The sequence below is a fragment of the Schistocerca piceifrons genome, chromosome 8, assembly GCF_021461385.2.
Source record: "Schistocerca piceifrons isolate TAMUIC-IGC-003096 chromosome 8, iqSchPice1.1, whole genome shotgun sequence".
Taxonomy (NCBI): domain Eukaryota; kingdom Metazoa; phylum Arthropoda; class Insecta; order Orthoptera; family Acrididae; genus Schistocerca; species Schistocerca piceifrons.
In genome coordinates this window covers 79,539,772-79,565,638 of record NC_060145.1, presented here as the reverse complement: position 1 = coordinate 79,565,638, position 25,867 = coordinate 79,539,772, and the positions used below count along the sequence as shown (strand labels likewise).

General features: G+C 42.0%; 1 protein-coding gene across 1 annotated transcript in view; it reads left to right on the top strand.

Annotated features, from left to right (window-relative positions):
• Positions 1 to 25,867, top strand: part of LOC124712085 — a 535,621-nt gene that overhangs the window by 445,726 nt on the left and 64,028 nt on the right. The window contains exon 3 of the mRNA XM_047242382.1: positions 20,530 to 20,616. Within this exon, the coding sequence (XP_047098338.1) occupies positions 20,530 to 20,616 (87 nt within the window). The remainder of the gene's footprint in view (positions 1 to 20,529; positions 20,617 to 25,867) is intronic.

The following is a 25,867-nucleotide window of genomic DNA, read 5'->3' as shown; positions in this document are numbered from 1 at the left end:
TTGAGACAGGGAACCAATGGTAGGTAAGGTATATTTTTTATGTGATACGGCATAGCGTACACCGCACAACAGCATAGCTCAAAATACACTGAAGAGCCAGAGAAACTGGTACCCCTACCTAACATCGTGTAGGGCCCCCGCCAGCGCGTAGAAGTGCCGCAACACGACGTAGCATGTACTCCACTAATGTTTGAAGTGGTGCTGGAGGGAACTGATACCATGAATCCTACGGGGCTGTCTATAAATCCTTTAGAGTACGAGGGAGTGGAGATCTCTTCAGAACGGCATGTTGCAAGGCGTCACAGATATGCTCTACAATGTTCATATCTGCAAAAGTTTGGTGGACAGCGCAAGTGTTTAAGCTCAGAAGAGTGTTCCTGAAGCGACTCCGTAGCAATTCTGGACGTGTATGGTGGCACATTGTCCTGCAGGAATTGCCCAAGTTCGTCGGAATGCACAATGGACGTGAATGGTTGCCGGTGATCAGACAGGATGCTTACGTGCGTGTGTCACTTGTCATAGTCGTATCTGGATGTTTTAGGAGTCACGTATCACTCCAACTACACACGTCCCACAACAGATTGAACAGTCGCCTGCTGACACGCAGGGTCCATGGATTAATGTTATCTTCATACCCGTATACATCCATCCGCTCGATACAATTTGAAACGAGACTCGTCCGACCAGGCAACGTGTTTCCAGTCATCAACAGTCCAATGTAGGTGTTGACGGGCCCAGGCGAGGCGTAAAGCTTTGTGTCGTGCCGTCATCAAGGGTATACGGGTACACGGGTACACGAGTGGGCCTTCGGCTCCGTAAACCCAATCTATGATGTTTCGTGGAATGGTCCGCACGCTGACTCTTGTTGATGGCCCGGCACTGAAATCTTCAGCAGTTTGCGCAAGGGCTGCACTTCTGTCACGTTGAACGATTCTTTTCAGTCGTCGTTTGTACCGTTCGTGCAGGAACTTCCTACGACCGCAGCGATGTCGGACATTTGATGTTTTACCGGATTCCTGATATTCATGGCACACTCGTGAAATGGCTGTACGGGAAAATCCCCACCTCATCGCTACCTTTGAGATGCCGTGTCCCATACCTCGCACGCCAACTATGACACTTCATTCAAACTCACTTAAATCTTGATAACCTGCCATTGTAGTAGCAGTAACCGATGTAACAACTGGGTCAGACACTTGTCTTATATAGGGGTTGCCGACGGCAGTGTCAGGGAGTCCTTTCCGAAATTATTTATAGGGAGTGTAGCCATGTATTTAAGTGAAACATGGACGATAAACATCTTAGGCAAGAAGAGAATAGAGGCTTTCAAAGTGTGGTGCTACAGAAGAATACTGAAGATTAGATGGGTAGATCACGTAACTAATGAGGACGTACTGAATAGATCTGGGCAGAAGGGAAATTTGTGGTACAACCTAACTGCAAGAAGAGATCGGTTGATCGGACACGTTCTGATGCATCAAAGGATCATTAGTTTAGAACTGGAGGGAAGCGTGGGGGTAAAAATTGTAGAATGAGACCAAGAGATGAATAAAGTAAAGAGATTCAGAGGGTTGTACGTTACAGTAATTAGTCGGATTCAAATGGTTCAAATGCTCTAAGCACTATGGGACTTAACGTCTGAGGTCAGCAGGCCCCTAGACTTAGAACTACTTAAACCTAACTAACCTAAGGACATCACACACATCCGTGCCGGAGCCAGGATTCGAACCTGCGACCGTAGCAGCAGTGTGGTTCCGGACTGAAACGCCTAGAACCACTCGGCCACAGCGGCCGTCAATTAGTCGGAGATGAAGAGGCTTGCACAGGATAGACTAGCATGGAGCGCAGCATCAAACTAGTCAACAACGTTGACAGAAAATCGTTTCTGGTGACCACCGATGTGGGTGGCATGGGGATTGTCCTCGCTCCAAACATGGCTGTTGCGGCTGTTGAAAATACCGTCACTGGTGAATGAGGCCTCATCCGTGAACAATACAGTCTCTGCCGGCCGGAGTAGCCGAGCGGTTCTAGGCGCTACAGTCTGGAAACGCGCGACCGCTACGGTCGCAGGTTCGAATCCTGCCTCGGACATGGATGTGTGTGATGTCCTTAGGTTAGTTAGGTTTAAGTAGTTCTAAGTTCTAGGGGACTGATGACCTCAGATGTTAAGTCCCATAGTGCTCAGAGCCATTTGAACCATTTTTTTTAATATAGTCTCTACGAAATTCAGTACCATAGCACTGTGGTAGATAACCCATTGACAGAATTTTGCGCTGTGCTCAAAATCTGTTGGTACCAGTGTTTGCACACTTTCTTTATGATAGAGTGATAGAGCTGTAATACCTTTTCCACCAGTATTCTCCATACTGTATGCTTCGAAAGGTGCATTTCACTCCCAAGTTGACGGATAGTTATTGCTTGGTGGTCGGCTACACGATCCAACACCATCCCTTCAAAGTCTAATGTTCGGACGTGTCTTGGGCGGGATCCTTAGACGTATCTTTGTGGCGTGAACGCCCCGTCTGTCGTAAGTTGGTATCCACAGAGATAAATTTATTCGATAAGGATGATGCCGGTTGCAAAACCGTTCTCTGTACATTCGTGCTGCTTTATGGACACTACATTCTGCCACAGGTATATTAATTGCGCGTCTGTCAACTCTCGTGACAAGTAACGTAACTGACACAGTAACACACCTCACCACGGACACACGACAAGCTGTCTGATGCAACGGGAAACTGACACCAGGGATAGTGGTGTTTGTGCAGCACAGGTTAATGCGTCGTTGCGATACGTGCGGTTGTCACATGACACCTGTGCTGTGTACGCTGTGAACACTATGTCTGTTTGGTGGTCAAGGGTATATGCTGTTTATCACCCGCAGTCTGTTCCAGTGTACACAGACTCCAGTGATATTTGCGAGAGTACGGCAGAACTGCATGTGCCGTTGGAATACATGCACCGAGACTGAAGATGGTCGCTTTGAACAGTTAGTATGAGCTACGTTGTCGTTATGCGGTGTCTGTTGTGTATGTCCATAAATATGCATTTCCGACCGTCCGTTCCCTATCTCATTATAATTGGTTGTGGATAAAGGTGTATGAGAGGGGGGCACTGTCTCTCCCTTGCTGTTCAATAGGACCTACCGATACCAGATGTAGCTTCGTTCTCTAACGTACTGATGTGGCGTGTGACGTCATACGTGCGCAAACATAAAAGAAAAAAAACAAAAAAAAAAACCATTGCAGAAGAAGAAGTAATCATGAAAATAAAAGAAAGGTTCAGGAGTCTTATTAAAATTTAGGGTCAAACGATATCACTGATAATATGTGCTGATGATATTGCTATCCTTAGTGAATTTGAAGAAACATAGCACGACATACTTAATGAATGAACAACCTACTACGCACAGATTATCGATAAAACTTAACATCAAAATTGATGACCAAGAATTAGATGAAATAGAGCAATTGTCCTACCTTGGGAGAAAGATACAATGCGTGATAGACAAGCAAGGAGAAGGTAAGAATCAAATCGGCACAGGAAAAGTGGACATCCCTTGCTGAAAGAAATGCATTAGTGTAAAACATATACCTTAATTTGAGGAAGCAGTTTCAGAGATTGTATGTCTGCAGCACAGCGTTGTATGGAAGAAAATCGTGGATTGCCTTAAAAACGAAAAAGTCGAGAATGAAAGTGTTCGAAATGTGTTGCTACAGAAGGATGCTCAGAATTAAATGGAATCATAAGAAATGAGCAAGATCAGACAGAATGATAGGACACATATTATGACATCAAGACATAACTTCCAAGTTACTAGAGGCAACCGTATAGAGGAAAACATAGATTGGATTACATCTAACAGATAATCGAGGGCGTTAGGTTAAGTGCTACTCTGAGATTAAAAGGTTGACACAGGGGAGGGAGTCATCGTGGACCGCATCAAGCCAAACATTACGTAGAGAAGGACGTCACTGATCATAAGAGTGCGATAGTATAAAGAACTACTTGTTCAGAATGACTGATAAGAAAGGTACGAAGGTATTTATGCTTAGCAAATACTCAACTCTAACGACGAAAATGTTGAACACATACGGATATAATTTAACGGTATCGTTCAATACGCCTTAGACAAATATGTGGTACGAAGGTTTTAAGGGATGGGTAAGACCGACTTTGTTTCAGTAGCCGTATTACGAAGGCAAGAACAGGTACATCAGAAATTTCAGCGAAGTAAAATCCAATTTAACAAACAAAAGCTGAACGAAGAAAAAAATAAGGATAAGGAGATAATATGAGAAGCACTCAGAGAATTTGAAAGTAAGTTTTTGCCAACCGATCTGACTAAAAATACTAAAAAGTTTCAGTCTTAAGCAGGGTTAGTAAGCGGATCGAAAACATCTGTTTACTCGATGACTGACCATACTGCCATCGAAACGGAAGGTGACAGAGAGAAGCTCAAAATACTGAATCCGGTTTCCAAAATTGTTTCACCGACTTCACCCTTTCAATCGTTGCACCTACGCCGAAATGTCACATACTGAGATAAACCAGCGTGGAGTAGAAATGCAAGTAAATCTTACATCAGAGCCTGAAGACGCTTGTTAGATTGTAGAGGGATTATAGGAAAGAACTTGCTCCGCTTCTAGTAGTAGTTTATCGTAGAACACAATTGTAGCCCGATATCGCTGACGTAAAAATGTAGGATTATGGAACCTGTTTCATGCCTACGCATTAGACCTTCTTGGAAAACTGAAATCTAGTTTGTAAAAATCAACAAGGGTTCCGAAAACAAAGACCTTGCGAAACTCAGAAACTGTGTTCGTCCTTGAGAGATGCAGAGAGCATTAGACATCGGCGCGCAGTTTGATGCCTTGTTCCTTGACTTTCGAAAAGCGTTTGATGCAATGTCGGATTGTTGTTCAGTGAACAACATACAAGAATCGGGCCAGATTTGTGATTGGATTCAGGTCTTCCTCATTGACAGAATTCGGCACGTCGTTCTTAAGGCAACAGAATCAGTAGATGTAAAGGTAATTTTAGGAGTACCGCTAGGCACTGTGATAGTTCCATTAGTTTTGAAATACATATTAATTACGTAGTGAATAACACCAGAGGTTCCGTGAGGCTATTCTCGATCGAGGCTAAGGTCTATAGAAAGTTTAGAACGCCAGAATACTGTAGCGAAATGCAGGAAGACCTACAAAGGATCGCCAGGTCGTGCTGTTGAACTGAACCCAAATAAATGTATCCAAATTGTTCAAATGGCTCTGAGCACTACTGGGCTAAACATCTGAGGTCATCAGTCCCCTAGAACTTAGAACTATTTAAACCTAATTAACCTAAGGACATCAGACACATCCATGCCCGAGGCAGGATTCGAACCGGCGACCGTAGCGGTTGCGCGGTTCCAGTCTGAAGCGCCTAGAACGGCTCGGGCACAACGGCCGGGTAAATGTATCCCACTGCGTATAAATATGCGTAGAGATCTGCTACTGTTCGATTACACTGAGAGTGACAAATCAGTGGAAATTGTAACAACCGTAAATATATTGGTGTAACAATCTGGAGCAACCCAAACTGGAATGAATGACCACATAAAGCAAATTGTGGGAAAAGCAAATGCCAGTTTGCTGTTTATTGGGTGAACTTTGGTGAACTTAAAAAGGAAAAAAGAAAAAAAAACTTGCTCGACTGATTCTTGAGCTAAATTCATTACTCTGGGCCCTTACCAGGTAAGATTAGTTAAGAGATAGGGAAGAAGCAACGAAGAGCGGCATGTTTCATCACGAAAACGATTCGGAAACGCTCAATAAATTACAGAGGCATTCGTTGCAAGAGAGGCTTTGTGTATCACGAAAAGGTTCACCGTTGAAATTCCCGGATAGCATGTTATACGAAGAGTCGGGAAACATGTTGCTTCTTTCAAATGTATGCCTTAATAGCCCTGACGAAAAAAATTAGAGAAAGCTAATATGGACGTTTATTTATCGACAATCATTCTTCCCGTTCACCATTCGTGAATGGGACTATGAAAGGAGTAGAGGCGGCGGATAATGGTACCAGAAGTACCCTCCTCCCCACATCATAAGACGGCTTGCTTGCATGTAGATGTAGTCAGAAGACTGAAGGAAAATAATTACAGAGGGAAATAGACTCTGATCCTGGACGATCTGCTTGATGAAGAAAATCATAAAACTATTTTGATGCAGAAAACAGCCGCAGTTGGGAAGTTCACTTCTTTTTATTTAATTGATTTTCGGTTTTGGGTATCAGAGTCCATTTTCACATCATCCAAACAGAAAAAATGGTGTGTTCCGTCATTGTACCCAAACCATGTTAATATTGCACGTACTTGTGTCTAAGACAAGTTTTTCTGTGATCATTGGCAGGACAAACATTTATATGTACAAGTATGTATAATATTAACATGGTTTGCGTGCTGTCAGGGAATGCACTTTCTTCTGTTTGGATTATCTGGGAATGGGTTATGATATCCGAAACCTGTCTTCAATTAAATAAAAAGAACTGAACTTCGCAACTTTGGCTGTTTTCTACATCAAACAGGTTAACACAACTTGCTATCCTATTATCAACCCAGCTTGCTGGAAATACAGAAATCGTAAAAGCCTGAAGAAGGACAATAATGAGTGAAAAAAGCAAGGACCTGCTCACAGAGCACAAAACTGGTGATGATGATGATGATGATGATGATGATTATGATGATGATGATGATGATGATGATGATGACTTTCGGCGAAAGGGCTTCGTCGTCTTCGAACCTCAGCCTTGACATATATTTCTCTTCCACATTTATCCCAGTTATGATTTTTGTGCTCACGTAATTTATTTGCTACTTTCTAAATCAAGAACTACAGCGGTAAGTTTTAGCCTTGTTTTGAACAATTATTAAAAGGAATTTGACTTTCCTTAACTTCCGGTTACAGAATTATAGTAGTTAGAGCAGTGAAGAGACAAAAACCTCTTAGGTTGCCTGTTAGCTTTCCCTTCTCACTTGGTCCTGAGGACAGGTTTCTCACTGGTGCCGGGTCAAGGCCTCACCCACGCCTCCATATTGTACCAAGGCTCTTGAGTGACAGCAGAAGGTACAGGCGGCAGCAGACAATCCGCTGGCTGTTAACCGCAATGACTCTAAACTTCCCGGGACGGCTATGCGGAGCGGAGCAACAGGCGAACTCTGCTCGTAATGGCCGACAAGGCCACTGACGTGCGGGCCCTAAGAAGGGCGCAGGAACTAAGGAGGAACCGTACACTGGCTTCCACGAGAGACAGGTACAGAACCGCCTGCATTCCCCATTCGCGCATGATTAGCTCCAAGACTCGCCCGTGTCAATTCCAGTTACGTTGCCGTCGACGTTATTTTATCATTTGCGTGACTGAGTGACCTCACAAGGAGAAAGGTAACGAGGTGCCCTAGGTACGCGTAGCAACAGGCACGGATCCGAGGTTGACTACGGGCTGGAGGGAGGGGGGGGGCAGGGTTACAGTCTCTAACTTTTCCTTCTCTCCCCTCTCCCCTCTCCCCCCTCCCTCCCTCTCTACTCCAAATATAATATTTTGTCGCTCCCACTTTTAATGTACAAATTGCCTATGATTTCATAATGACCAAAGTAACGTAACAATAAAGTGTTTCAATACAGTAATTATAACTCTCTGACAGTAATGCTTACGAGGAAAACACAGCAAGTGCCATCGCTCGAATTTCCAAGAGCGTTGCTCAGAGGAAGATGAGACAAAATAAGGGAACACGTGTCTCTACTTATCCGTAGCTATTCGACCGTTTCTGAAAGTTTTCGAGGTATTTCATATGTGCTTCTACTGCGCGATATTCTCGGACGAAATGGTGGCGAAGTCGTTAGCGTCGCGCCCAGTGTTCGTAACCCGTATATTGTTTTTATTACTGTATTTTTATTGTTTTCATTTACCTACACCTGTCCTTAGAAGGTTACTACACCAACATTTCTTATCACATTAGTGGATAGAAGGGCATCATATTGATTGTAAAATTATAACTGGATTTCACAATAGGTGTCACACATGTGTTATACAAAATATGTGTATGTGGTATGTTGAGGTTTAAGCCCTTTTTAATTTCTCATATATTGAAATTTCATTCTCACACCAAATCTTACGTTTTATTCATAAGTTTATTCTCCAGAAAGATTTGGTGCATTCAGTTGGATAATACCTATCACAGAAACATTCGAAACTAAGATATTCCGAACACCATGAGCATACCCCTAAGGCGCTTCAATCCGGAACCGCGCTGCTGCTACGGTCGCAGGTTCGAATCCTGCCTCAGGCATGGATGTGTGTGATGTCCTCAGGTTAGTTATGTTTAATTAGTTCTAATTCTAGGGGACTGATGACCTCAGAAGTTAAGGCTCATAGTGTTCAGAGCCATTTGAAACATTTTTCTATTCTACACAGCCCAACTAGCAATTCAGAGGTGACTTCTGCGGCACGTTCCTACCACATAGTCCTTCTCTCTGATCAATAATACTCAAATAAATGTTTGAAATAAAAGCGCACCACAAAAGTGGAAATCATATTCACCACTTCCCACGTGGATTTGTAATTATCACGGACGGTACACTAACAGTTACTTAAGCGAAACCTAAGGGTTCCAGGACGGATTACTGTACTTGCGAGTTCACTATCCGTTATTCAGAAAATACGCGTTTTGTCACAGTTCGTCTTTGACGTCATCCGAGGCAGAGCGCGATCCGACGTTTAACAGACGTGGATCTTACAGTGGCTGAGTGCGAAGTGAGCCTTCTTCCTGCCTCTCGGGGTGTATTTATATAGGTGTAGCAGCGGACGGCCGAGAGAACATCTGTTGTTATCTGTCTTATGCACACGGCAGAAGCCTCTAAACGACCACTGTCTCGGACACATAATCATCAATAACAAAGTTATGAATTGATTTAGCATCTGCTTAATTTTTACATGTGTTTAGGGAAGTTGTTTGAAAGCACAGAAAAAGTTTCAGCTCGCGTGAATAAAAACGTTGCCTTCTAGAATTTTTAAAGTGGAACTAACGCTAGATAGTTACCTCTGAACTATACCTTTGCTAGAACTTGCATTGGATCTTATTACTATTACGGTTCTAAAATTTGGTATAGCTCTATTATTTAGTAGATTTTATCATGTGCTGTAACCAAAATTTTCTATCATCAAAATTACAGGTACTTATTCTACTATAAATAGGTATATTTTAGTTACAAATTTGGTTTTCATTAAATTACTCAAAACCTATAAGAAGTAGCTTAACGTGATCTCTTAGTTATTGTTTTTAGGGTGAACTGAAGCATAAACCAAATTTTTATGTCTTTAAGTCCAATATTTAGCCCCCTCAATTTTTCTTAAAAACGTGGATTTCGGCTGTAATTTTCATTCTTTTACTTTGAAACATGCACCACTTATTTCTGACTTCCCTTCTTAAAACAGCATTTTTACGTAAACTATTGGTTTACTTACATTAAGTCTTGATATTTAAAATTTTATTACCATAAAATATATGTTGACAAAGTTTGAATATAAAATTTTTACTTTTAATTTTGTACTTAATTATGGTGCAATACTTCTGCGCTACACGCGGATGCGTTAAGTTGACGTGGCGCTATTAGCAGTGAACTGGGGTAAGTCCCGGCCCACTAACTCGCGTCTGAATCTTACAAACGACACAGCGCTTGTTCCGCTTCACTATGGTTTGCTGATTCTACTTGAGGACTCAAGAACTGAGTCCCATATGTTGGCGGCGACAGATACATCAGCCTATGAACGAGCACTTACACTTGGCTGGATTGTTCTCTGCAACTCGGAAACAAATCCAGGTAGACCTTCAAGCGAGCAACTGAAAAGAGTGCTGCATTAAAAAGAGCTTGTAATTTTCTAGACATCCCTACCTCTCTTACATTGTGTTTACAAAATACCTAAAAGACAACACGTTCCAGATCAACAAGCGCAAAGTTGATTAAGAAAACAACAGGAGATAAACAAAAACAAAAAAAATTAACACAAAGTCTCTCAGTCATGAGCCTGGAAAACAACAAAGTGAATTAAGATGACGGAAAGTAGAGACTAGGTACAACTTCCACTGATTTGTCACTCTCAATGTAATCGAACTATAGCATATCTCTACGCCTATTTATACGCAATGGGATACACTTAGCCGGCCGTTGTGGCCGAGCTGTTCTAGGCTCTTCAGTCTGGAACCGAGCGACCGCTACGGTTGCAGGTTCGAATCCTGCCTCGGGCATGGATGTGTGTGAGGTCATTAGGTTGGTTAGGTTTAAGTAGTTCTAAGTTCTAGGGGACTGATGACCTCAGATGTTAAGTCCCATAGTGCTCAGAGCCATTTGAGGGATTTGAACGTAGAGACTAATCCAACGAGGTCTCCCAAGGGAAGGAAGTAGAGTGTCTGCGGCTGAAGCTGGCCGAAGATACTTCTCGGGGGCGATGTTGGAGGGCTCCGAAATTCCGCTGTGGTGGCTTCTACGGGGCTCTGATTGAAGGGCTAGAATTAGCCAGGACATGCGTTGGCCCAGAGCGTCGGCGGAGAACTGTCGAAGAGGGAAACTGCTCCGCTATAAATAGCCGGTGCGAGGTGTACGGTTGTGGATCTATTTCCGCGCGCTCGAGTCGGCGGAGGGAAGTAGATCACCAGCGACGAGTACCTCTGATGTCGCTTGCCCCGCCGTCTACTGATTTCGGTATGTTTGCCACCAGTAGCCGAAGCCCTGGGAAGCGACGCCTTGGCTTTAGGCTGAATGCGATGCCTCTCCGTCCGGAAAGTGGCCGATCCTTCAGGCGTTTTGTTGGTACGAGAGCTGTTCGGAGTGTAAGATTCGATCGGTCGCGAAATGAAAACCACAACGAAAATTAAAAAAAGAAATTATTCGCAACAGTTAGCCAAACCTTCCAGCTACCCCTCCAAACAATCGCCACTCCGACTTAGACATTTGTCGTGGCGTTGTACTAACTTTCCAGTACCCTCGTCACAGAAAGCAGCCCCCTGTGCTCTCCCCTAATTCTCTGTGTGCCAAAATGTTGTCCTCGTAGCCAGCGGTTCATGTCAGCAGAGATGAACAACGGAGGGAGCCAATTAAAGGCTATATTTTGGGTGATCAAACACGTCCCATCGAAAATGCTGCAGGAGCGTCTTCAGAATGCGTCTGAAAATTGCCTTGAAGAAAGAAAGACATGACATTTATGTCATGTGGGCTGTATAGCTTCAGGCGAAATGTCTCACCAGATCAATATGCTTGAAGGGAGACACTGCTGTTTTAGGAATTTCTGCGCGACCACTTTGCGCTCTGAACTAAAAAGAGCGACGTGAAGCGATCGACAGGCACACTAAAGACACTGCCCAACACATCTGTGCAACGTACCTTCGGATTTTCACAGTGGTTTCCGAATACGCCTCGTATGTGACATTATTTTCATATAGTTTTATTTTTCTTAAATTACCTAAGAGACTTCGAAAATGACACACTTTAAAATATAACGCATTTAGTAAAATGTTCTTTGTGTGTGCGGACGTGCTTGTCATGATCCCTATGACCACCCTTCCCCCTGCGTAGTAGCACCCAGCAACAAAGATCTCGATAAAGACTTTAAAGATGTATGAAGAGTGTAGCAGCAGTAAGTGACAATCCTCTAGGACAAAAGACGAACATGTACGCCTTGCAGTGCTTGTTCTTGTGTGATTGGGAAACGCAGACTTAAACCAAGTTCTTTTAGTGAAGCGCTGCCAAACGAAATAACGAAATACAGGCACAGGTAGCTGCCAACATTAAATAAACGGCTGTCTCTAAAGTTGATTCACTCGCCTGCTATTTAAAAGACACACACACACACACACACACACACACACACACACACACACACATACATACACGTAGAGAGAATGTTTCAAAATTTTTTCGGGATATGGGGAACAAATTTTTTTACAGTCAAAAGTCCATTCTCGCTTCCTGGCGATACTAGGTGTTGTGTAGGACTGGTTATATCCCTGAGAGGCTGCGGAAAGTTGGACTGCCATGTTTGTATGCTATGTGTGTTGCCTATCATCCAGTCATCTGCTTCACGAGAAAGGGAGTAGGCAGAGCAAAGTTGAAGTTCTTGATTCACTTCTAAAATTTGTTTATCCTCCTGGGAACACTCACTAATTCTTGTGACATCAATAATAAATATACTGAGGTATGTAGTATGGTGTACACCTGGTTAGTAGACACTGCCGCTTCAGTGAAATGTTGTCATTCCAGGGTCAGCGAATACTAAATGACGCTTAGCATCACTGGGGAGCTTCAGTGAACTTTTGTCTCTAACTAAAGTCGTTCTCCCTGACGTGATGTCTCAGTCCAAGATGTTTGTCACAAAGAGGTTGAAACACCCTGTACGTACACATACACAAAATTACCAGTCCGCATAGGCTGCTGTTTAAGCATCGTGCTTCCGGGATTCGGGCAGGCGCGTGGGCCCCTGATCGAATATGCCCTGCAGATTACCGACAAGGGCCAGTGTGCCGACAACTTGGATGTGGGTTAGGTGTTTCCCACATACGACTTCCGACTCAGTCACACAATTTGCAAACGTTTCAATAACGTTACCACACTTTCACATAGATAACACGACACGCAGACAGCTGGGTTTACACAAATTCCCTTCCGTGGGTAAAGAGGTAGCCAAACTGTAGCATTTAAAACGTCAGATCCGGTAATAATCTTGCCGACCCTGTGTAGGTAGGGAATAAAGGCATAAGAAGAGGTAGACGATACACATGCACAAAATTGTAATTTTCGACTGGGAAGTGGTGAACATCGTCCCATAAATGAATTAAACTAATTCCAATCTCCCGGTTCCGACTAAGATTTTGTGAGGTTTCCCATAGTTATCAGTTGAATGCTGCAGTCTGAAGTCTCCTCCGAAGTTTCGCCTGTTGGGTGCCCCTCTGCCCCACTGAGAGCCTTCTGAGATATTTGGCTGAAAAGAATAAAGTTCTACAGCGGTCCAACAAAGTCTCATGAATAGGGAGTAGGAAAAAAACACAGCCTTGATCGCACCGCCTTCGATCGACCAACGACGTAGGTACACTGTATATTAGAATTTACGTATAAGCAAATACGCTCACAGACGCATTAGGATTTTATATTTCTTATTCAGGACATAGCTCTGAGCACTATGGGACTTAACTTCTCTGGTCATCAGTCCACTAGAACTTAGAACTACTTAAACCTAACTAACCTAAGGATATCACACAGATCCATGCCCGAGGCAGGATTCGAACCTCCGACCGTAGCGGTCGCGCGGTTCCAGACTGTAGCGCCTTTAACCGCGCGGCCACACCAGCCGGTTACATATTATTCCGTGATTAAATTTACAGTGTGTCCTAGTCCAGGTTCAAAGTTTCTGGCAGGCTTTTGTTGCTGTAAGATATACAAAGAATCCCAGGAGGGATGTTCAGTATTCATGGACATGACGGGAACGATCATTCGAAGCCAAAACGTCAAGTCAACATCACCTATAAAATGCACACCTTAAGTGTCAGTACTTCTTAGTCATCGAAATCGTGTAACAAATCTCTTCTACTGTAAACTGTTGCTTTCCATATTTTGGGAGCAGCTAGTGTGGAACAAAACAAGAAAAAGTGGCCCAATTAACAGGGATTTAAAATTCATACTTTAGGAGCTATGAGCACTTGTTCAGTAGAAGAGATGTGTTTCCACAGTAGCGAAGCTGAATAGTACATGCATTTTAGAGCGCATATTTACTAGACTTTTTTGCTTCGAATGATTGTCTCTCTCATATCCCTGAATACTGACCATTCGTCCTTGGACACACCGTACACTGGAAACTGAAATCCCCTTCCTAAATATTTCCAGTCTGAATTCTCTCTGCCCCTCTTCAATTTGCCTGGTACTTGGTTGGAAAAACCCTGACGCTGCGACGGGTAAGTACTCGTAACTTCGCTCTATATTTAGGGGTGTTGCCCTTTTTGTGGTCCTCAGTTCGAAGACTGGTTTTATGCAGCTCTTCACGTTACTCTATCCCTCTTCACCTCTGAAAAATCGTACATAAATTTGAACCTGTTTACTGTGCTCATCTCTTGGTCTCGTTCTGAAATTCATCCCCGCTCCCCTCCACACACACACAACACCCCCGTTACGGAACTGACAATTCCTCAATGTCTCGGGATGACCTCTTATCATCTGTTCGTTCAACTCATCTAATCCTGAGCGTTCTCCTCTGGCACCACATTTCAAAAATATCTGTTTTTCCTTGTAGAAACTGTTGTCTTCCACATTTCACTTTCTTGAAAGGTTAGACTTCACATCTTCTCCCTGAACTTTAATCTGCTTCGCAAATTTCTCCTTCATTTCCATAAATGCTCAGTGTACAGATTGAATAATACTGGAAATGGATTATGGTTCAAATGGCTCTGAGCACTATGGGACTCAACTGCTGAGGTCATTAGTCCCCTAGAACTTAGAACTAATTAAACATAACTAACCAAAGGACATCACAAACATCCACGCCCGAGGCAGGATTCGAACCTGCGACCGTAGCGGTCTTGCGGTTCCAGACTGCAGCGCCTTTAACCGCACGGCCACTTCGGCCGGCCGGAAATGGATTACAACGCTGCCTTACCCCTCTTCTCAACCAGTACATCCCTTTCGTTCCCTTCGACTTTTAAACTGTCCGCTGGTTTCTGTACAAGTTGTAAATAACCTTTCGCTCCCTACATTTCATCCCTGCTATATTCAGAATTTCAATGTGTGTATTTTAGTTAACCCTGTCAAAACCTTTCTCTAAATCTACAAACACTATGAACCTAAGTTAGCCTTTCTTTAATCTGTCTACTAAAATAATTCGGTCAATGTTGCATCGCGTGATGCTGCGTTTCTCCGAAAACTCGAGTGCAGGTTCTATCAAGTTTTCCATTCTTATGCAAGTATTTCACGTCAGTATTTTGCAACCATGGGTAATTAACCTGATGGTTCGGCAATATTCGCGCATGTGAACACCAGCCTTCTTTTGAAGTGGAATTAATACATTCTTAAAGATCGGTGGTGTTTGACCTGTGTGATATATCTTGCACAAAAGGTGGAATAGTTTTGTCATGGCTGGCTCTCCCAACGACCTTAATAATTCTGAAGGTGCGTCGTCTATTGCAGCTCCCAACTTTCGATTTAGGTTTTTCAGTGCTCTGTTAAATTCTTCTCACAGTATCAAATTTCGCATCTCGTCTCCGCCTACTTGCTGTTCCATTTCATTGGGGGTACAGGAACAGATATTTTGATCGTTGGTACCATAATATGTACACGCTGAAGTGCGTCAGTTGCTTTTTCTCTGCGTCTAGCAGTATTCCCGCAAACACGTTACATAATTTACTACATGATGTTTTCTGCGCGGTTGTAGCTGCGCCACTAACTGACCTACGCTGTCATTGTAGACTAACCGTTTTGCGTTCACACGTCCACACTTGAACACCTGACCTGCTGGCAGAGGAAAGTGAGCTCTCGCCATACGTACTCGGAGCTACTAACCAACCTAAAAACACACTATTCCTAATAGCTATACTTAAGTTAAATACTGATGTAAAGTTGTTTAATTCACTGCCATAGTTACCATCAAAAATAGCAGCCCCGAAACGCTACAACAGGTAAAGTACATGTTGTTTCATGTGAAGGTATTCTGTCATCAAAAATCGTAATACGGTCATAGACATATTGGCGGTGTTTGCTGCTGAATTTCCTGTATGAAATAAACGTAGTTCTTTCCGTTCGTTGTTTGTGTTCTACAGTTCAAGTGCTTCCTTAAAGGCTTCGGCCGCGTACGCGTTTTCCAATCAAGGCATCTGAAGCCCGTGAAAGCGACACCTGCAGCCAGTGACAATGGTCTGCAGAAAGCCGCTCCACTTTGCCCTTGTTTACAGCTTAGGGCCCACTCCCCGTAATTCACTGACAATTGAGTACCAGGACTCAGACTGGTGTAGCAAGCTGGTCTGCTTGCGCAGTCTTCCATTACGTAAAGATCCACTGTTTCTAGTCAAGATGCCAAAACCAAAAGTTTTCCTACTTACTCAGAGAATCATATCGATGAGATCGATACTTTACTTTCACAAGGTGACAGCACAGCAGGGCAATAATTATACACTCTAAGAAAACAAAATAGAGACTGTATTGTAATAGCACCTCAGCATCGAACAAAACGGGGTATCCTCTCTGAAATCCAGGCAGTGCTGTTCGTCTTTAGGAGAAATATGAAGTGGGCTGAAGCGTGAATGGGAATATGGATTGAGGAAGAAGGCGTGCTGGGGTAGTCCATGCACTTGCAAAGCCACTGTGTCAGAGTGGCGTAGTGGTTAGAGCATCTGCCTAGTGAGCAGAAGACCCGGGTTTGTTTCCTGGAACTGTTACAAATTTTCATTCATTGCTTCAGTCTCTATCTACGAGTCTTGATCAAGAATTTTCGTTTTTGTTAAGGAATTTTTGTTTATTTCTCAACATCAACTTTGTCTCCATCAAAGTAATCTCCCTTAGATATAATACACTTTTGCCATCGCTTTTTCCAATCTTGGAAGTGCTTCTGCAAATTATTTTTCGTTATGGTTTTCAGCTTCGTCGGCGATTCTGTTTTTATCTCGTCAGTGGTAACAAAACGACATCGTTTAACAGTTCTCTTCGACGTCAAGAATAGAAAAAAGTCGCATGGGTCATGTTCGGCGATAGCAGTGGCTAAGGTAACGTAATGTTTGTGTTTTCTGCCAAAAAATCACGAACAAGCATTGAGGTGTAATATGGTGCATTAGCATGATGCAATTTCCAAGAATTGTTTCCACAATACTGGTCGTTTTCTTAGGATTCCGTCACGCTAACGACACATAACTTCCAGGTAGTATTCCTTATTGACTGTACGACCACAAGGCAGGAACTCAAGACGCACCATCGAATTGTAATCGAAGAAACATGTGAGAACATTCACACGTGATCGAACTTGTTGAAATTTTTTTTCAGTCTTTGCTTTTTAGGCAGTTTACAATGGGACGATTGAGCCTTGGTTTCGACGTCATACCCGTGTACCCATATTTCATAACATTTTAGCTGTCTACGCGATGTCGTTGTTGGTTGAAATTCAACAATTTTGGAACAAACTTTGCTGCTACACGTTTCACGCCAAAAATATCCAAAGAAATTGCTTCACATGATCCAAAGGATATACCGATTTCATCAGCAACCTGTCTGATAGTAATTCGATAAATTTTCCAGAACCATTTTCTTTATTTCTTCCACATTGTCGCTAGTAATTTATGTGCTAGGGCGTCCAGCGCGGTCGTCTTCAACGCCTTCTCGATCTTCTTTGAAACTTTTACACCACATGTAAACTCTTGTGATACTCGTAGTAGATACGATTCCGAATGCGGTGCTGCACTTTATTCCATTTTCAAGCAAAATTTCAAGCAACGTCTTTGATCCGTCTTTTTGGAAACTAAAAATTCGCCGAGCAGTCAAAAACACGTATAACCTTTTCCAATGTGAACAGTAAACTAAATATTCAAAACAGCTGAAAATGCAAACATGCATCAGAAACATGTGTACCAAGACGATACAAAATTTTTGAAAATCGAAAGTAGAAATCCTGTGAAATTGAATAATTCCAGTCTTTTTTTGATCGAATTTCGTATACATCATTGATATTTGAAACTTGTATGGTCTTTGAAACCAGTGTTTCATTTGATTAAAACCAGTTACCTAAATCGAGGTACTTTGTCCTCGTACATCGTCTGTGATAGACCAGCTGGACGCTTTTGGAAAGAATAGTGTCGACAGCTAAGTTGAGCAGTGTTCTATTCAAAGGTTTCGTGGTCTTAGGTCATGGAAGAAACCCACCACAAAACCTGTTTTGTCACTGTGAGTGAGAGGTGATTCTTGTTTCATATAGATAATTTCTAAAAGAGGAGCCATGTGTGAAAACTCGAACCACACGAAGAATGCTGATAATGCAAAAATAAGGAAAAATATTGGTATGTAAAAAGACGACGTTATTTGTTTGGTAAATGTAACAACCACACAGGGACACAGTTACAGTACACCGTAAAACAAAATTCACCATTGAGGCAGAAACAGACAGGAAACTTAATTTCCTAGGCATTAACATACAAATAATCGACAACAATAATGATTTTTAAATAGTCATGAAATCTATAGTCACCAGCACATCATTTGTAACTAATCCATTTCATGACTAATCCAGTCACTGGCACAGAAACATGTAAGTTCCAGATACGTGCTACACAGGCTTAACTAAACTCCACTGGATAAACTTAACTATACACCGTAACTGCAATATACCAGATAGCCAGAGTCAATGGGTACAACACCCAATAATCAAGAAAGTGAACAACAAAATGAAAATGCATATTAAATATGAATAAATTATGGATATATTATCAGCCACAACAAAGAGCCAGGAACACCAATACATGACAAATACAGAGATAAACACAGAGTACCAGGAACACTTTACAGAGAATATATCATGTCACATACTAACATGCAACAACAAAAACGTCCACAGGGTGGTGAACATTCTGAAGAAACAAGGGCTACAAATATCATTCGACACAAACAACAGGGCACAGAAAAATCTAAAAAAAATGGTTCAAATGGCTCTGAGCACTATGGGACTCAACTGCCGAGGTCATTAGTCCCCTAGAACTTAGAACTAGTTAAACCTAACTAACCTAAGGACATCACAAACATCCATGCCCGAGGCAGGATTCGAACCTGCGACCGTAGTGGTCTTGCGGTTCCAGACTGCAGCGCCTTTAACCGCACGGCCACTTCGGCCGGCACAGAAAAATCTAAACACAAAATATAAATCCACAGACAATTTTTTTTTTTTAAAGATGGGGTCTATCAGTTAACCGGTAGTTCATGCCAGTCTGTATACACAGGTCAAACATGCAGAAATTGTAAAGCTAGATATTCTGAGCACTTCAGAGCCTTGAAAAGTGACAGTAGACACTAAACTTTTGCGTATATTCTCATACAAGAAATCCACCACACAAAAATAACACTGAGACTGATATGAGGATCCTCAGAAAACGCAACAGTCTCTAACAGATACGGAATAGAGAGGAACTACCACATAGGAAAAACAGTGGTATGAGGAAAGGAAGTCTTACACGAATATACAACACCACGTAACAAAAAATTGATTGCGACTTTCTGTAAATTATACAAAAGCACTTTCTCATGCTTCCTCGAATATCCAAAATGATGTGCTACACAATCCCCTCCCCCATTTTTCTAGATCTCCTCCTCTCTCTCACTTTCTCTCTCTCTCTTTCTCACCTCTATCTCACTCTTCACACACACACACACACACACACACACACACACACACACACACACACAGAGCACATCAAACAAGTTCTCCCTCGGCACACAAACCACAATAGTTTTCACCAAGCATTCACAATTAGCGCCACACTGAACAAACAAACGATTAACAAGTGAGCAACGAAGGTCATAGCACCCCTGCACCACGACATAAACGTGCATTAAAAAAACGTGAAAAACAATGTGTACAAACGTAATAAAATAAGAAAACCTAACTGAGATGAACAACTGGACGAAAACATAGACCGAGTTCAGTGACAAAACAACCACTAATCACGGAAAAGTATTAAAGAAACAAGCAAATTTCTTTACAGTTGCTGTAAAATGCTGTAAAATTTAAGGTTGGGAGACGTGTAACTTGCACACGTTGTGATGTAATCTTTCTGAGGTCTCCTCTCTTTTTGTAAATTAAATATCTCTTCTAAACACTCAATCTGTACCTAACCGCTTCTTTCAGACCTCAGGTTGTCAAATCTATAATCAGGCATAAAAATAAGCCTTTTCCACAAGTAATAGATTTTAATGTGAACAAGTGAAACAAATTTTAAAAATGCACTAGGTGTAGTTTTTAAGCCTAAAATAGAAAAACATCTATGAACTTCGTATGATATTTCACAGAAACAGATCAATACCCACAGAAGGAGACACATAGATATCGAAACATGCCTGGGTATATAAAAAAAGAAAGACACATCTTTTTTGGATAAAGCGGAATTTAAAGAAATACAAATTTAATTCGCAAACACAGAAAAAATATCATCAGTATTGTCCAATCCAGGCAAGATGATTGTCTGAAAAGAGACAACTTCAAGCAGTTTAGTATAGTAGCCAGAAGTGTCTTTTACCTTACATCAGAACCAACTTTTATACCTCGAAAATTTAGGTTTTGATGAAGAAAGAGCCTATTGTCTGAAGGAAGCGGTTAGGTACAGACTGAGTGTTTAGAAGAGATATTTAATTTACAAAAAGAGAGGAGACCTCAGAAAAATTACATCACAACGTGTGCAAGTTACACGTCTCCCAACCTTAAATTTTACAGCATATTGCGAACAAGTGTTGTGATCCTCTTGTGACCAGGTTTTCCTCTCGTCTGTTGCAGCTGTGCCTCCTGGAGGGAGTCTACGCAGGTCTGGAAGCGCTGACTGATGGCGCACCTGTGCTGCCCACTCTTCCAGGAAACAAGGAGGTAGGGATGCCGTATAGCTCCGTACAGGCTGTCTGCACGTCAGGTGGAGCATTTTTACAACTGCCGACCAGGTGCTATTGCTCCGCTCTCTTTCGTAGTAAAGCGTTTACTTTCTAAGGTAAAAAGCATCCTCAAGGAAGGAAACATTTTATACAGGGTGTTACAAAAAGATATGGCCAAACTTTCAGGAAACACACAAAGAAAGAAAATATGTTATGTGGACATGTGTCCGGAAACGCTTACTTTCCATGTTAGAGCTCATTTTATTACTTCTCTTCAAATCACATTAATCATGGAATGGAAACACACAGCAACAGAACGTACCAGCGTGACTTCAAACACTTTGTTATAGGAAATTTTCAAAATGTCCTCCGTTAGCGAGGATACATGCATCCACCCTCCGTCGCATAGAATCCCTAATGCGCTGATGCAGCCCTGGAGAATGGCGTATTGTATCACAGCCGTCCACAATACGAGCACGAAGAGTCTCTACATTTGGTACTGGGGTTGCGTAGACAAGAGCTTTCAAATGCCCCCATAAATGAAAGTCAAGAGGCTTTCACAAGCTGCGACATCGTCGCGAAAAAACACAGTGACCCGTATATGTAATAAGTTTCCTTTAATTTCCGTCTATGGTCACAATTTTGTTCTGTTTGACACATTACCGGTTTCGGTCTTTAATGACCATCATCAGATCTGTCTCATAAAATCAAAGTGCATTAGGACTTTGATTTTATGAGACAGATCTGATGATGGTCATTAAAGACCGAAACCGGTAATCTGTCAAACAGAACAAAATTGTGACCATAGACGGAAATTAATGGAAACTTAAAGTCAAGAGGGTTGAGGTCAGCAGAGCATGGAGGCCATGGAATTGGTCCGCCTCTACCAATCCATCGGTCACCGAATCTGTCGTTGAGAAGCTTACGACCACTTCGACTGAAATGTGCAGGATCTCCATCGTGCATGAACCACATGTTGTGTCGTACTTGTAAAGGCACATGTTCTAGCAGCACAGGTAGAGTATCCCGTATGATATCATGATAATGTGCTCCATTGAGCATAGGTGGAAGAACATGGGGCCCAATCAAGACATAACCAACAATGCCTGCCCAAACGTTCACAGAAAATCTGTGATGATGACGTGATTGCACAATTGCGTGCGGATTCTCGTCAGCCCACACATGTTGATTGTGAAAATTTACAATTTGATCACGTTGAAATGAAGCCTCATCCGTAAAGAGAACATTTGCACTGAAATGAGGATTGACACATTGTTGGATGAATCGTTCGCAAAAGTGTACCCGTGGAGGCCAATCAGCTGCTGATAGTGCCTGCACACGCTGTACATGGTACGGAAACAACTGGTTCTCCCGTAGCACTCTCCATACAGTGACGTGGTCAACGTTACCTTGTACAGCAGCAACTTCTCTGACGCTGACATCAGGGTTATCGTCAACTGCACGAAGAATTGCCTCGTCCATTGCAGGTGTCCTGGTCGTTCTAGGTCTTCCCCAGTCGAGAGTCATAGGCTGGAATGTTCCGTGCTCCCTAAGACGCCGATCAATTGCTTCGAACGTCTTCCTGTCGGGACACCTTCGTTCTGGAAATCTGTCTCGACACAAACGTACCGCGCCACAGCTATTGCCCCGTGCTAATCCATATATCAAATGGGCATCTGCCAACTCCGCATTTGTAAACATTGCACTGACTGCAAAACCACGTTCGTGATGAATACTAACCTGTTGATGCTACGTTCTGATGTGCTTGATGCTAGTACTGTAGAGCAATGAGTCGCATGTCAACGCAAGCACCGAAGTCAACATTACCTTCCTTCAATTGGGCCAACTGGCGGTGAATCGAGGAAGTACAGTACATACTGACGAAACTAAAATGAGCTCTAACATCGAAATTAAGCGTTTCCGGACACATGTCCACATGACATCTTTTCTTTATTTGTGTGTCAGGGCAGAATGCACTCCTGAAAAAACGCACATGGGAAAGGAGTACAGTGCCACATTAACGTTGGCTAGTGAGCGTACCTTGTTCAAAGACACGGAGGCCAGCACGCGCCTGCAACATTGGGCCTTCCCGCAAAATAATATCGGGTCCACCAAAACGAGTGTAACAAAGTTCCTGGGTGCATTACTTTCCAAATAGACACACACACACACACACACACACACACACACACACACACGTACTGTCAGATATATAAAAACACACAGCGGAATATCAGACGCTCCCACTGCCCCAGCCACAGAAGCAAACAGAGGATTAGATTAGATTATTACTTGTTCCATAAATCATGAATACGACACTTCGTAATGATGTGGAATGTATCAAGTTAATAAAAAGTGTCTATGCAAGATATTACATTAGACAAAATATTACATGACACTCAATATTTTTAATTTTTTTTTTTTTTGGTGGGGTTGGGAAATTACCCACTTACTATATCCAAAAATTCATCTAATGAGTAGAAGGAGTTGCCATTAAGAAATTCTTTTAATTTCGTTTTAAATGCTATATGGCTATCTGTCAGACTTTTTATGCTATTAGGTAAGTGACCAAGGACTTTTGTGGCGGCATAATTTACCCCCTTCTGAGCCAAAGTCAGACTTAACCTTGAGTAGTGAAGATCATCCTTTCTCCTAGTGTTGTAGCCATGTACACTGCTATTACTTTTGAATTTGTTCGGATTGTTAATAACAAATTTCGAAAGTGAATATATATATATTGTGAGGCAACAGTGAAGATTTCTAGCTCTTTAAATAAGTGTCTGCAGGATGATCTCGGATGAGCTCCAGCAATTATTCTGATTACACGCTTTTGTGCAATGAACACTGTTTTACTCAATGATGAGTTACCCCAGAATATGATGCCATACGAAAGCAGAGAATGAAAGTAGGTGTGGTAAACTAATTTACTCAAATGTATATCGCCAAAAAAATGACGATTGCATACCGCGCGATCAAAGCAAAGTATTCGAGGCGAATGTTGATGCGTATAAAGCATGTAAACGAGAAAATACAGTGTGCTAAAAAATCGAATTCCTGCTTATACTAGAACGTATGGACACACAATAGGAGCCAAAGATCTTTATAAAACAAGTACTTTAAAACATCAGAACTATTCAACATCTCGTTAAACCCATTTAAAAGGAACACTAAAATAGTTACAGTGACTACCGATGATGCTTTGAACGTAGCGGAAGGCGTCTGGTTCAGATTGCACTTTGTAAAGTTGCAAAAGGCGGCATAGCTCCAATACATGTTAAACACAGGCCATACTACTGAAGAAAGAAACGGGCTTCACAATTCTGTAGGAAATTAGCGTTAGCCATATAGGGATACACTTTCACGCGTGTCCTGCGACACTTCTTAAATACTACAGGCAATAGCGCAGGGGAAAGCGGAGGGGGGGGGGGGGGGTATAACGACTTGAACGCTGTCACAGTACCCGTGACGTAACAGCCGCCAAACTCTCCGGCTAACTGAGTCTCTGTTCATTGTGGCTGTCGGTGGTACTTTGACACACCACACATTCATTACAAGAATGGCTCTTTGTCTAACGCACAACATGTTACTCTGTACGGACCTTTCGAGAAGTAACTATCAGGAGACTAAAATTCTCTGCCCTACAGCGTTTCTAAATGTGATTGGCAGTTAGTCGTACAAGGAAATAATGTAGATATCAATCCAAATTGTGTCGGAATCCAAAATGTTTTTCGGGTTAAATTATTACTTCTTCAATCTAAATGCTAGTTTCATCACATGGCATATAAATGCCTGATGATTCCCTATTCCTTGTCTACTCCCTGAGAATGTCTTCCAGAAGATACACTTAGTAGTATCTTTTGTTCTGTGCCACTGTATTGCAGTTTTACTTCTGGTAAAGTTTAGCATTGCTGCAGTGGATTGTTCGACGGTTTATTGCATCTACAGGCGTGTTTCAAACAACGGAAAAACGGTGTAGTGTTGTGGGTCACTACTTTGTTTCCAGCCTCTTTCATTATGAATACATCTGTTATCCCTTATGATCTGTTGTGACACGGTAAACAGAATTTCTTCAATCTTGTGTCTCAGTTCGCTTACATATATAGCGCCAACATGCACGAACGTTTAATTTCAATTTTACAATGGTAGCACTCACCGCCGATTCATTAACAGACTGAGTGTGACATGAAGCATTACTTAATAAACTGCCGCTCCCACATTCACACCCATATTTATGCAGAAAGATTTTACATGTCGAATTTTGCACTTAATAACGTCAACTAAAATTCCGCAGTTTATTGCAATTTATTTGATTTCACTTGTACTACTATTCATATAACGTATATTCTGAGTGTAAGACGAGAAGAAGAAAGATATCCAGTTTCCGACTGATCGTGGTCTAGGAGTACTTTCGCTAGCCATTTCATTCTGTTGGTAACAGTATTTGTGGACGTGACAGTTTTCTTGTTTTTCTTCTTCTTCGTCTTCACTTCAAGGTTTAGGCAATATATCTACACCGAATGCAAATTTTTGGCCATATTTTGCTCGGTCTTCCAACGCACCATTATCCTGAGGCCTATGCTTGTTTACAATGACTATAATTCTGCCTTCTTCCACAAGTTTAAAAAGTCTACATTTCTCCGTATAGGTTTCCAGTTTGTCGTTTAACTTATATATTTATAATTCTTATCGTCTATGCGCATTACGTATAAGTTGTTTCCTTGGGCGACCTTTGAAAGATTTTAAGACTCTCATTTCAGCCGACTTTATGCTGTTTTTCTCTTACTACTCTTCAATTCAATATTCACTGCTACAGAGAAAGACAGGCACAGCTATTTTTTTGTAAAACTTTAATTTCGTGTCTTGCCTCTTTTTGATCTTTTAGGTTTTATTTATAGTTACACACATGTGCTGAAACTTATTGGTTTTTATTCTGCACATTTATTTCATTTATTAACTTAATATCGCACACAAAATATTTAAAAATTTAGTGTTGTTCCAGTGCCTAGTCTTAAGTAACAATGTATTTCTGGGTACTCAAATAATTTCATAGTCATCAAAACAAGCTGTTGTCTGAAAATACCATCAGCGTCAAATGCTAACGTATATTGGGACTTATGCAGTGATAATGGCTATAATACAACATACTGCACACGATCGGGGCATTTTTTTAAATTATTGATGATAGTATCTGCGCTACATAAGCTGGATATCCGCGAGTTCGTCAGCTGAAATCCTCATGCCAGCATCTA